The sequence below is a fragment of the Melospiza georgiana genome, chromosome 15 (assembly GCF_028018845.1).
Source record: "Melospiza georgiana isolate bMelGeo1 chromosome 15, bMelGeo1.pri, whole genome shotgun sequence".
NCBI lineage: Eukaryota > Metazoa > Chordata > Aves > Passeriformes > Passerellidae > Melospiza > Melospiza georgiana.
The window spans coordinates 14765072-14777288 of NC_080444.1; the positions used below are offsets into that span (position 1 = coordinate 14765072).

General features: G+C 38.9%; 2 protein-coding genes across 3 annotated transcripts in view; one reads left to right on the plus strand and one right to left on the minus strand.

Moving 5' to 3' along the window:
- The window catches only part of DOCK2 (dedicator of cytokinesis 2), a 159849-nt gene that overhangs the window by 70028 nt on the left and 77604 nt on the right, over nt 1-12217 (plus strand). The window lies entirely within an intron of this gene.
- The window catches only part of INSYN2B (inhibitory synaptic factor family member 2B), a 30176-nt gene that overhangs the window by 2747 nt on the left and 15212 nt on the right, over nt 1-12217 (minus strand). For both annotated transcript variants that reach the window (XM_058034689.1, XM_058034688.1), the window contains exons 2-3: nt 5388-7518; nt 2665-2739 (exon numbers count right to left, since the gene is read on the minus strand). In XM_058034689.1, coding sequence (XP_057890672.1) covers nt 2665-2739; nt 5388-6754 — 1442 coding nt within the window. In that variant the 5' untranslated portion in view covers nt 6755-7518. The remainder of the gene's footprint in view (nt 1-2664; nt 2740-5387; nt 7519-12217) is intronic.

The following is a 12217-nucleotide window of genomic DNA, read 5'->3' on the forward strand; positions in this document are numbered from 1 at the left end:
GAGTTGGGATGTCACTTCAAGGCCCTGAAGCTGATTTTGGCACAGATCAGAAGAAATCTGTAAAGTTAGCAAAAACTTTGAATTGTATTTTTATATAAAATTCATAAACAGCACTACATAGTATGTTGAAATTAACTAGAAGATTGTTTCCCTTAATTCATGTGTCTTGGGATTTTTCATGAAATAATATAACTCAATGGGTAAAAAGAAAGCAGGAGGATAATTTTCATTTAGAAAATGAACAGGAAGTAATGCATAATAAATATTAAAAAAGCAGAAAGAAGTGATATAAAATCAGCGCCTCTTGCATTTTATCAGCTTATTATGAAAACTGTAACTTAATACCTTTCAATATTCACAGACCAAGGGTGCTGGAGAATGAAATGTTGGGTTTATAGAACATGAAAGGATAGCATCTGCTCATGTGCCTTTTCTCCAGCCTTCTTCAGAGTTTTTAATTTAATGTTGGAGATATCATCTCCAGAGGCAAGAGGTCAATTCAGTCTTCATTTAATACTGCCCATGATAACTGGCTTGGGTTGCTACTTGCATTTGCTTATTACAATACAAAAATTTCTATTACACAACCTGGATGGAAAATCCCAAGCCTGGAATCCCTGCTGGGTAGTTAATAAAGGCAAATTTACAGTCACTGTTAGGCTGAAAAGCTCTTTATGACTTTAGTGATCAGTGTAATCCACAGGGGGATTTCTGTGAGATTCATGCATTGTTTGACTGAGGGATTGTGTGATAAAGATGGTTCAGCGACTGCAACCCAGCACTGTGCATGTGCAGGGCTTGCAGCACTGAGTGAGGCTCCTTAGGAGCAGGAAAACTGGGGGCAAGGAAAAAAATCTTGATTTTAATCACAACTGTGATGCTGTCTTAGGGGAAAATACTTGCATGGACATTTCAGGCCACGTAAAACGCAGAAACTGCACATGTTTGTCTGGAGCAAACACTGACAACAATTGCTTCTTTCAGAATATTGTCTAAAGAACTTCAAATATTAGTCACTCAGAATGCTTTTTCATAACCGCATCCTGTGGAACACCTCTGTAAATCAAAAACTATTGTTTCTTTACTATTTCCTCTTTGTCTCTTAAAAGTAGGAACTTTTTAGATCACCTGTGTTCTGCACATGTTCTATTAATCATTGCAGTGTGAGCCTCCAGGCACCATTACTGCTGCAAACTACCTGTAAATCAAAAAGGCCCCTGAGTTTTTTCTTACTTCCTCTGTTCTTTCCTTTGAATGATGGTGCTTGTTGCTCAAGATCTATCCTGCACTGAAACCATGTAAACCTAAAAACACAGGGTGTTATTGCAAAGAGAGAAGGCATCCTGTGCTCAAGGGAGGTCTGTATATAAATTCTGGGGAGTGACCTGTTCATGTCTAGCCCATAAAATACACAGAGATTGTTTGTTCAGAGACCATGATCAAGTGAAGAAAATCTGTTTTTTCTTTTTTTTTTATGGATACAGTCTGTGCTCTTGGATAAGTCATGTAACTTCCCAGGGTATCCAAGGGGCTGTGAAGACCTCCAGCTTTGTCTCAGAGGACTTGTGGTGTTTAATTAGTGACATGTTAATTACTTGGAAATTTCATTACCAGAGGTTTAGGACATCAGTGTGGGACTGAGCTGCATGTTGAACAATAGGTTCCAGTGCTGTGTCTAGTTTGTTAAGCTCTTTACTAAATTTGGTTCATGCAGAATGTGCAGTGTGAAAAACACTTCCATGTAAGTATTTTCTATTAATGATTTCCTTTAAAAAATTAAAGTTATAGTGATTACAAACTGTTGAAGATAATAGTCTGCCATGTTCTTTGAAATGAAGGAAAAGCTTCCAGCCTCAAAGAGAAATTCTGTAACTCTTTATTTTTGTAAATGGAATCAAGTAACCCAAGGTGTGGGGTTTCTGCCTTGTAACTGAGCTTGCAGAGATTGGATATTGTCTTTATAAATTCCCTTGCTGAGTGGACAAGGTACATGTGCAGCACAAGCAAGACTTTGTACCTGCTGGCTTTGGGCTTGATGTCTGGACAGCTGAAGGCCCTTAGAGTGTGTTTGTACAGACATAGCATTTGAAACATGTGCAGTTCCCAGAACACAGCCCTGAAATCTTTCTGGCCATAAGAGTTTAGATAAACTGCACTTTAAATCCGAAGTAGCCTACACTCAAATTGTGCTTTCTGATATTAATAACAGCTGAGGTGAAAATGTGGGAATGTTGGGTTTGTTTTGCAGGTTAGCATGAACTGTAGCTGTAGCCCACTGGCATTCAGAGAACTGAGAATATATCTTTTCCAAGATCTAAAATTACTACAGAAACCCTAGCTTTAAAAATGTACCACATAAAGGAATTCCATCATCAGAAATGGTATCACAGCTCTTCAAAGCAGGCCAGTAATAACACTGTGAAACTTTAGAGGGAAATTTCTGTTTGAATTCTCCCAAGTCCAGTTCCCCTTTCCTTTCAGCTACCACCACTGTGAATTGTTTTCTATTTGGGGAACAAACCAAGCACCTCATACAAACCACTTTTAGTTTTTTCTTAAAAACTGTTTTTTAAAAACAGTTGTGACATTTGACAGGTGTGAGCAAAGCGGTGTTTTGTGCAGCTGGGGTGTGCAGGCAGGACAGGACTGGGGGCAGCAGGGTACCTGTAGATGATGCACGCCGTGTTCTGGCAGGTGCTGCAGTTGTTGAGGTCCTGCCCAGTGTGGTAGAAGTTCCTCCTGGAACAGACAGCAGTCCATGAGATGTGGAGTTACAGACACAATAACAGAGCTCTGAGGCCTTTATGAACAAAAGCCACTCTGTTCACCACTTCTGTTAGTTCTACTAAAAATGCTAGTACCAAATTCTAAGCTGGAAGGTTTCTTTAAACACACACAAACCCTGTGAGCCTTGTCCTGACCTCTCCCACCTCATGCTGTTAAGAGTTCTGGTTGTTGGTTCTGGTATGAATACTTGTTATGAAAACACTTAGACATGGGACTGCTTCTAAAAAACACATTTTCAAGTATTTGAAAATCCATGCAATTTGCTGAATCGGCCTGATCTCTTGTCCTTATGCTTTCCAGTCTTCCCTTTTCATGTTTCCTTATTTGACTATAACCCAGTCAGATTTTTACTGCTGATAAGTTACAAATTTGTAGTGTTGAGGGAAAAAAAAAGTGAGTTTTCATGCTTAACACCAACTAGAGCTGAAGTATTTTTATGATGGAGAGACCTGTGATAGAAACAGGTTGAGATTGGTGGCTTGTTACATCCAAAGTGTAACACTTATATTTAACTAGTTTTATTTGAATTAGGGGAGATCAGTTGGTAGCAAAATAATTTTCTGATTATTTTGGGGAAAATCGGAGTTCTTCATGTGTCTTGTTGCGCTGTCAATAAAAGTGCTTGGAATATTCAGTGTTACTGTGAGGTAAATCTGCCAAGGTGTATTGAAGCTTCTCACTGAATCTCAGAGAGACACTTCAAAATATTTGATTTTTTTTTTTCAACCATGTGGTAACTGAACAGAAATGCATTATAAATATTGCTGGATAATGTGACCATGCTTCACTGCAAATTAGTCTTTGCTATGGGCAGATTCACAAACATAATTGAAATTTAGGTTCTCCCCTAGAGAGCTGCATGCAGGGGACAAGGAGTGGCTGTTCCTTTTTGTCCCTTCCTGTGGAACCACACTCAGGTGGTGACTGGATGAAGGTTACAACAGAGAAATGACTGCTGAGCTTGAGACATATTTGGATCCCTACCTCCAATCTTGCCTCTTACCTGAATTTTCGGTTTGGAGTGTTGTAAATAGTTTTTGCATTTTTGCTGTTAGTCTCTCTATGTGGATTTTGTCTCTTGTGTTTGGGCTGCTACAAATTTGGTGCTGGAAAATCAAATGGAACAAGCCTCTGAGAGAGGGTATGTAACACTGAGGGAGGAGCTGAATTGTATGGGGAAAATGTTACATAGAATTTATGTGGTCACAGTGGAAACTAAGGAAAGTATTTTCAATTATAACAACCAGATGGACATTACTAGTTAATGTTTCCAGATAAAAAAAGGTAATATGTATGGAGTAAAATCACATGCTAAACTGATTTATATTGTTTGAATTTTTTTTAATGAGTGTAAATTCTTATTTGAATTTTCAGTTGGAATGTTATTCAACAGAAATACAAGTTAACTTCAATTCCAAGCTAAAATACTTGGGAAAAGAAAGAATTCTTCATTATTTTTTCTCTTTTTTTCCTTCAGAAATTGTAAGAAAATTGGAGTATATAAAGCTGTGGCCTCTGTTAGTTCTATCCTGAGAGTTCTGCCCACATAGGCCAAGGGCAGACCCTGATGCTGGGTGGTGTAAGCACTGCAATGTTGTGATCTGGGCTCTTTCTGCAGCTGCACCTGCACAAAACCCTCAGTGCAGCCTCCTTGTTGTGGTGTCTGCACAGTTTGTGGAAATGTGGAATATTACCTGATTTGGTCATTATTGTACCAGTAAATACAGCTGATACACAGGATCTAATTTTAGAATTGAGTGCAGTTTTGCATGCATAAGTGATTTATCTACATGCATGAGATGCCTGTGCTGAAGACTAAATTTATGGTAGCATAATCTCTTCATGTTCTTTTTTCTTTAAAAAATGAAATGGAACCTTTATTCCCTTGATTTGTTTCTGAGTTTTTCAAAGATAAGTTGCTTGAAGGATATACTACTTTACAACAAAACAGGACTTTAAAGTGTGTCCTAGATGCAATTACTAAAGGATGCTTTTGATAGCTTGGGAAGCTTTATTAGGATATTCTGAAACCTGTTTTGAGCATAAAAATATTTAAAATTCTATTTTAACTTTGTCCTGTCTTTAGATCTTAGTTGCATTTATGGTATTATTATTATTTATAACACATAATAATGCATGAATAGTGCTTGTAGCCTTGGCACAGTCTGTGTCACCATAGTGACAATAATACAGGGTTTTTACATTGTATGGGGATGAGAAGGGAGCCACTCTGAAACATGAGAGTCTGAAGTGAGTTCTTGCTGACAGCCTCCACATGCTCTGTCCTTAGCTCTCAGTCTGGCACTCCTTGTGTGTCTGACCCTGCCATGCTCTGAACACCCTAAATCTAAATAAAAAAGGGAGGTGTTAAGCTGGGTCTTGCACTGGATTTTGTAAAGGCAGTGTCAGCTAAAGCCAAGCTCTAAAGGGACTTTCTTCTCTGCTGAGGCCCAAACATCACAAAAAGGGTGTATGATACATTTTTGCAAACTCATCTTTAAATATCAGAACAGCTGTGTTTTTCAGTAGCAAAGGTTAAAAGAATGCTAACATCTACTTTACACTTCTGATTAATTACTAATATTAAAAATGAACCATACCCTTCACTGAGGGCTCTGGATTTTTCCAGGTCTTGGATTACATTCAAAAGGACTTTAATCTTCTCCTGGTTGGACTGCAAGGATTCCTCTACAGACTGCAGCCTGCCTTGTAGGGCAGAGAGTTCTCCATGTGCCAAGTGAATTTGATTGATTTCATTAATCTCTTTGTTGCTTTGTGGGTTTATTTCATTCCTTGGTGGATAAGACTTTGTGTGAAATCCTTCTGCACAGCTGTTACACTGGGAAACATCTGACTGGGTGGAATTGTTCTGGATTTCAGTGTTACATGGATTTGATGCATTGGTGCTGGGCACTGACACTGGTGGGTGATCATCACTTGGGAGTGTCACACAGCTGGAACCTGGCTTGTGCTCTCCTGCCTGGTGACAGTCTCTGAGGAAACAAGGAGATGAGCTGTGGTTTGATGGGGGTGACAGTGGAGTAGCTTCCTTACTGCTGGCATCTCTGCTGGCTGCAGGCAGCTCAGAATCAATTTTCTGCTCTTCAGGAGCAGCAGAGTGGGGGTTACATTCACTGCAGTTCCCAGAGTTGCTCAGGCAAGGCTCTGCTCTGTCAGAATCAGAAGACAGTGTGCTGTTTTCATGACTTTCATGGCTGTTGATGACAGTAGAAGAATGCAGTGAATTACTTGAAGCTGTGGCTGTGTCTGGTGCATCCAGGGGAACGTTTCTGTCCTGTGGGAAACTCACATGAATGTATTCAGGCACCTGTGTGGACGCAGTTGTCTTGTCTGACTCTGAGAAATCCCCCGAGTACCGCGGTCCATTGCTTTGTGCTTTTGATGATCTCTGACCCAAGCCCACCTCACTATTCCTGCATCCATCCTCCAAGGGATGACTTATCCTCAGGTAGCAGAGCTCTGAGGACAGAATGTCTGGTTCACAAAGGTTGCCATTTACCTGGATAGAGTTTGCAGGCTCTGCTGGCATTTCTGTCAGTGATTTGCTTACTGTCAGCTTTTTCCTTTTAAAAACAGGGAAGTGTTTCCTGAGGCTGGGAGAAGTTTGTATGGCAATATTCCGAAGCCCCTTGTGAGCCCTTGGAAAAGTTGGAGACTGAGTTAGCAAAAAATTGTGATCCCTAAATATTTCAGTTTTGCCAGTAGTGAGTGCTGTGTGTGGGGCAGGATTGGCCTCCAGCTCTGCCTTGCTGCTGACACCATCATCCTTGAAGCGCACCTGCTGGGATTTGGTCCTGCGGTGCTGGGGGTGCCTCAGAAAATCTGCTGAGTCCAGACTGTTCCTTTTCAGGAGCACTGGTCTCATTTTCATGTTTTGCTGGGCCATTGAATCACAATTTAATGTCTGTAAGTAACGTGTTTCTTTGCGACCCATTTCATTTGACATTTGACCTGTATGTTAATATTGTTCCTAAGATACAAATTAACACCTTACTCCTGGAGCTTAGCATTCTTCTCCTTGTTATTATGTATATTTTCAACTGGCATGTTCTCTTTAGGGATCCTCTTTCAAATTTAATTGCTGATTAGACCAAAACTAAGATAAATTAAATATAAAATTTAAGGAAATATTTCTTGTAGCTTGGGAATGCAGAAATCCTTTTACCTGCAGCTAACATGGTCTTTGTATTACAAAATTGCAACAGGCTGTTTCAGTGAGCTAATTTAAAGGTAAGGTTGAGTCTATGGCTTTCCTGGAGGCTCTCATTTGACAGCAGCTCTCCATCAGGGATGCAGTTCTTTTTTTTTCTGATTGACCAGTCACATGTGTTTTATTTGCATGTTGTCTAAACAAGCATAATAACTTCTGGGGGCATTTTCATTTCTGATGCATAGTTGTACTGATGGAATATATCCATTAATACCAAACTGAATTGTTTTCTTTAGAGATAGCTTTTCTTCCTCAGCCATCTTTTTAATGTCCTGTTGAAACTAATCTTCCCAAAGAGGTAAGGAAAATGTCACCACTTATGACCAGGGTAAAATACACCATCCAGAGGGATTCAGTGAGAAAAGTTACTGATGTGTAGTTGTTACTGCCATTCTTGCAAACACAAGGCAGATCATTTCCAAGGGCTTGCCTCAGCTCTGTAAACAGGACAGAGGTCCAGGCTGAATAACCAGAAAAAGCAGAAGAGCAGAAAATGTTCCCTGAAAATAAAAAGACAAGAGTTGTAGCTGAGCACAGTGGCAAACGGTGGTTTCCTGCTGCTGTTTCCTAGGCACTTTGCATCATCTCTGCTTCTGAAACTTTGGCAATGACATACAGAAACTGAAAAATGGTTTACAATTTGCAAGTGGCTTAAGTTTTTTTCATATGAAATACACTGCTCAAAAAATGGTTGTATATATTTATATGGAACAGATACAAAATATCATAAGCTTGAATCTGGTCCCAAATGCAGATCTTAAAACTTAAGCAGTTAGATTTGAGAATGGCTATTAAATCCTGTTATGGATGAAATATCCAAAACTGAACAGTACAAATGTGAGTTCTAAATTTGGAGGAAAGCTAAGATTTCAACAAAAATCAATTTTTTTTTGTTGTTGTTGTTAAAGTTATTACTTTCAAGCATTCAGATTTGAGTACAAGACTGCAGCTAAATTCCCAGTAGAGTGGTAGTTTACTATTAATCCTGTTCCCTGTTAATTCACTGGTCATTTCATTAGCCTTACTACTTCCATTAGCTCAGAACCTTTTATTTAAGCATTGCACAGATTTTACCATATTTAATTTACAAGAATTGAGGAGATGGGTGCAGTGGGAAAGATCTTGTTACAGAATACAGCAAATTGTTATGCAGCATCATGTAACATTTAGGCACTGTAATATAATTTAAGCAAAGTAATAATATGATATTACTCTATTATAAAGTTTTAGAAGAAAATGAGTGTTGGATTATTTCACTGCAGAGAGAAATGTCACATAAAATATTGAGAAAATAAATATGTGCATTAATACCAAATTTTACTTTTGTGATATTCATGAAGTCATAGGAATATCTGTGCTGATTGTGCACTGGAAACAAGAATCACAGTAAACAAGTCCAACAGTTTCTGCAAATAACATTCCAGTGCCAAGTTCTGAGTTCTCATTTCACCCACTAATTACCAGAGACTTTTAACGGTTCTGTTTGAGAATTTATCCAAATATTGCAGCAACATTCTCCCCATCACAGCTGCTGTGCTCCAGGCAGATGGACTACTTTAAAAGTTATACTTGCCCAATTAAATTCCGAAAGAAGCTTTAGAAAGCTAATCCTTTGTGTTTTAAATAAAAGTAAAAAGCCCTTAAGGGTTTTATAAGAGCTCTCCTTGGGCTGTAGAAGCATTTGAGCTACATTCCTGCATTCTTAATTTGAAAATTGCTATTTTAACTCTGTTGATTTTTAGCTACCTTGTCATCCAATACTCTGGGTTTACCATGAATTCTAATGAACGTTTTGGTGCTGTTGTTTATATTAAATCAAGCTGAAAGGAAAAAATGTATAGCTAGGAATGTTCAAATATTTGGATTGAAAACCCAGACTAGTGAATTTCAATGAGTTATAGGTGTCTGTTCTTGAGTTAACAAATCAGTTCAACATTGCCAATTACTAAGTTTAAATAACATTTTCCCTTGCCCAGCATCTAATTCTTTATTCTTTCCTGACACAGCAATTTAAAGTTCTTGTTTTTCTCGTTATTTGACATTGACTGAAGTAGGAAAAATCCTACGGATCCATTTCATAGAAGTGCTTTCAATGTATTAATTTAACTTATTTCACTCATAAAGAAAAGATTAATTCAGTTTTAAAATAATGTCTGGTAGTAATACTAACAGTTTTAGTAGAAGAAATTTACTGGGGTTTAATGTTCCGTGGCTCCAGCTCTGCAGCCTCTTCCTTGTTCCTTGGCTGCTCTGCTCCATGAACTCCCTGGGTTTTTCCAGTCCCTCCATCCCCTGTTGGATAAGTGCCCCATGAGGTGCTGGATGTTATTTTTAAAATGTACACATTTCATGCTTCTCTTTTCAATGTTTTGAGTATGTCAATCTGACTGATGTTACATTCTTTCTTCTGTTTGGCTTGGCTGGTACTGTGAAAGGAAATCTTGACTTTTAAGGTCTCTGCATGCTTTGCACACACAATTCTTAGTGGTGGTAGTTCCTCTGCAGTGTAAACTTTCTCCACTAAAATTGTATCCCATAAGAAACACTCAGGTGCAAAGCCTGCCCCTCCAAACAGCAATAAAGCTGCTTCTCCAGTCTGGGATTGTGGGTTTGAGTTCTCAGAAATGCACACACAGCTTAATCAGAGTGCCAGGCAGGGGAAGTTTGACAAGACATAGATATTTTTCTATATAATTTTTCTTCCATCTTTCCTGCCTCTGCCTTATCAGTTTCTTCAACAGAGTCAAACGTATTTTTTGGTTCATATTTCAGTTTAATGGCTGAAGCTGTGGATAGAGAAGTGCAGGGGTAAGGATAAATGGAGATTACAGGAATTGCATGGAGTGAAAAACCATGCAGCAACAGACAGTGGGGATTTTGGAAGAGTGCAGATGTGTGAGAGTTGTGATTCTGGGGGTTTTCTGCAGGTTATGGCAAAAGTTACGTATTTCACATGGTTTTCAAACTTCCAGCTGCAGTTGGAAACTTACATTTTCATCTGACAAGTTGGTTCAAAACATAAAAATTTTTCTTATAGTAAAAGTGTGACATATTTTAGAATTTTGATTTTCCCTTGTGCATGATTTAAAAACAATATTTCTTGAAACTAAATGTTTGAGCAGAACCTTTCCAATAAATAAACTAGGTAGAAGCTTGTGGGGGCTCTCAACAGGAGGATGATTAATCTAATTTGCCTTCCACTTTTGAGCATCCACACTCTAAATTTCCCAACTCAGCCTATGGCAGTGGATTGGAACAAGGTGATTTTTAAGGTGCTGTCCAACATAAACTGTTCTGATTCTGTGACAGGTGACAGCTGCAATAACTGCAAGGTAATTTATTCTGACTGGACAGTTTTCTGTCATGTCTGATTTGTGGTTTGTCCTGTAGAAAACAGATTTTCCATGGTGCACATTTGATGGACATTTTCAGTTTAGAGAGGCAGCTTGCTGAATTTAATTATGGTTTGTGCTTGATAATAAGCTGCTTTCTAGGTGGGAGATTCTCAGATTCTAAGAAATTTGTGTGACTCTCACTTTCCCTTCATGTTGCAAATCTTTCCAGGGTTCCTAAACTTGCTGGGATCAGAGGCTGCATGTGGGGGCTGCTGTGAACTCTGTGCTTGTCAGTGGCTGCAAACAGCCTGGCCACTGCAGAGATCTCCTGCTATGCAGGTTCAATTTTCAAAACAAAAAAATAATATCTGAAATGCTCCATTTTTAGTTAACAACTCTGAATTAAGGCTTTAATTGTGTTGGTTTGGATGTTGCTTTTGTTCCACTTCACTTTCTGTCTCCATCAGAAACTCCAGCAATAGCTGTTGGCCAAGCTGCTTAATTCAGTCATAACTCTTCTTTGCATAAAAGTCATGTTGGGTTTTTTTCCTCAAAATAATGAGAGATGTTGAGGATAAGTTTAGATATGCTTCTGAAATCCCTGGAGACTGCAGTGAAGCATACATCACCAGCTAGCACAGAGAGCTAGAAATGGATTTGAAACCATTGGAATTGGATGATGCTGGAAATTACCTCTTTTTCCTGTCCTTTCTTGCAGAGGGAAATGGATGGAAATGTGCTCAGAGTTCCAGAGGAACTGCATGCAAGGAGGCCTCTGAAGGGAATATTTTCAGATGAAAATGGGTGACAGATGCAGAGCCTATAAAGCAGAAACAGTCCCCCAGAAGTGCAAATTTGCAGCTTATTGTGATACACAGGAAAAGCTGGCAGGGAACAGGAGAGATGAAACTGCTGAGAGAGATTTTTAAATGGCCTCTGTGTACAGGGGCCTGTTGTTGATCACAACAAGGAGTCTTATTGCTTTGGGTCCCACAGAATGAAGCACAAAGCTATTTATGAAAGTAAATGTGTTTATTATAAGAGATGGTGTAATTTGTGGAATATAGTTTTGTACCTGCAGTTTTCTCCAGTGCACAGCTTGTCTAGTGTAATATTCTGCTATTTCTTACTCTAATTGGGCAGTACACAGAATATCTGTTTCTGTTGGTGTGCATGGCCACAGAGGAGCTCTCTGATGTCCCTGGGTGTGCTCAGTTTTCCCCTCCAGCAGTGGTTTGGTAATGCTAAGGGAACTTTGCTTGAGCAAAAAGCACTGAAGAAGGCCAGAACTTTTTTATAAATTCTGCTGGTGGGTTTTGTAAGCCACATCTAGATGGGATCAAGGTGAGTGGAGAAGAGTATCTAACAGAGATAAGGAATACATGGTGGGATGGAAGCTTCTGTCCTCAGAAATGGAACATTTCTGTAATGGAAGAGATTACAGGATTTTGTCTCTGACTAATTTTACAGCAAGGTCTGGAAATTACTTCAGGTTGGTGAGACTGGGTAGAGAAGATGCTGTGATACTTACTGCAGCAGAAAATGGACTTAGCTAAGCAAGTTCTAGGGATGAAAATTGAGTGTGGTTTGCCTATGATTTGATTGAGATGATGCAATGCCATTGCACATGAAGTGCTGAAGATGCACTAAGAGATAGAACCATGATGATCTCATTTCTGAAATAACTTTCAGAACCATGGTACTTGAAATTCCTTTCTTCTACTTTAATAAAAATAAAAGTTCTTTTCCTTTGAAAAGATGATAGATTCCATTTTCTCTGTCAGAAAAAAAAATCTTCACGGATTAGAAAACATTTTTATCTCAGTATTTCTTCTGGAGCATATGCTGGAAATTGTTCATGCAA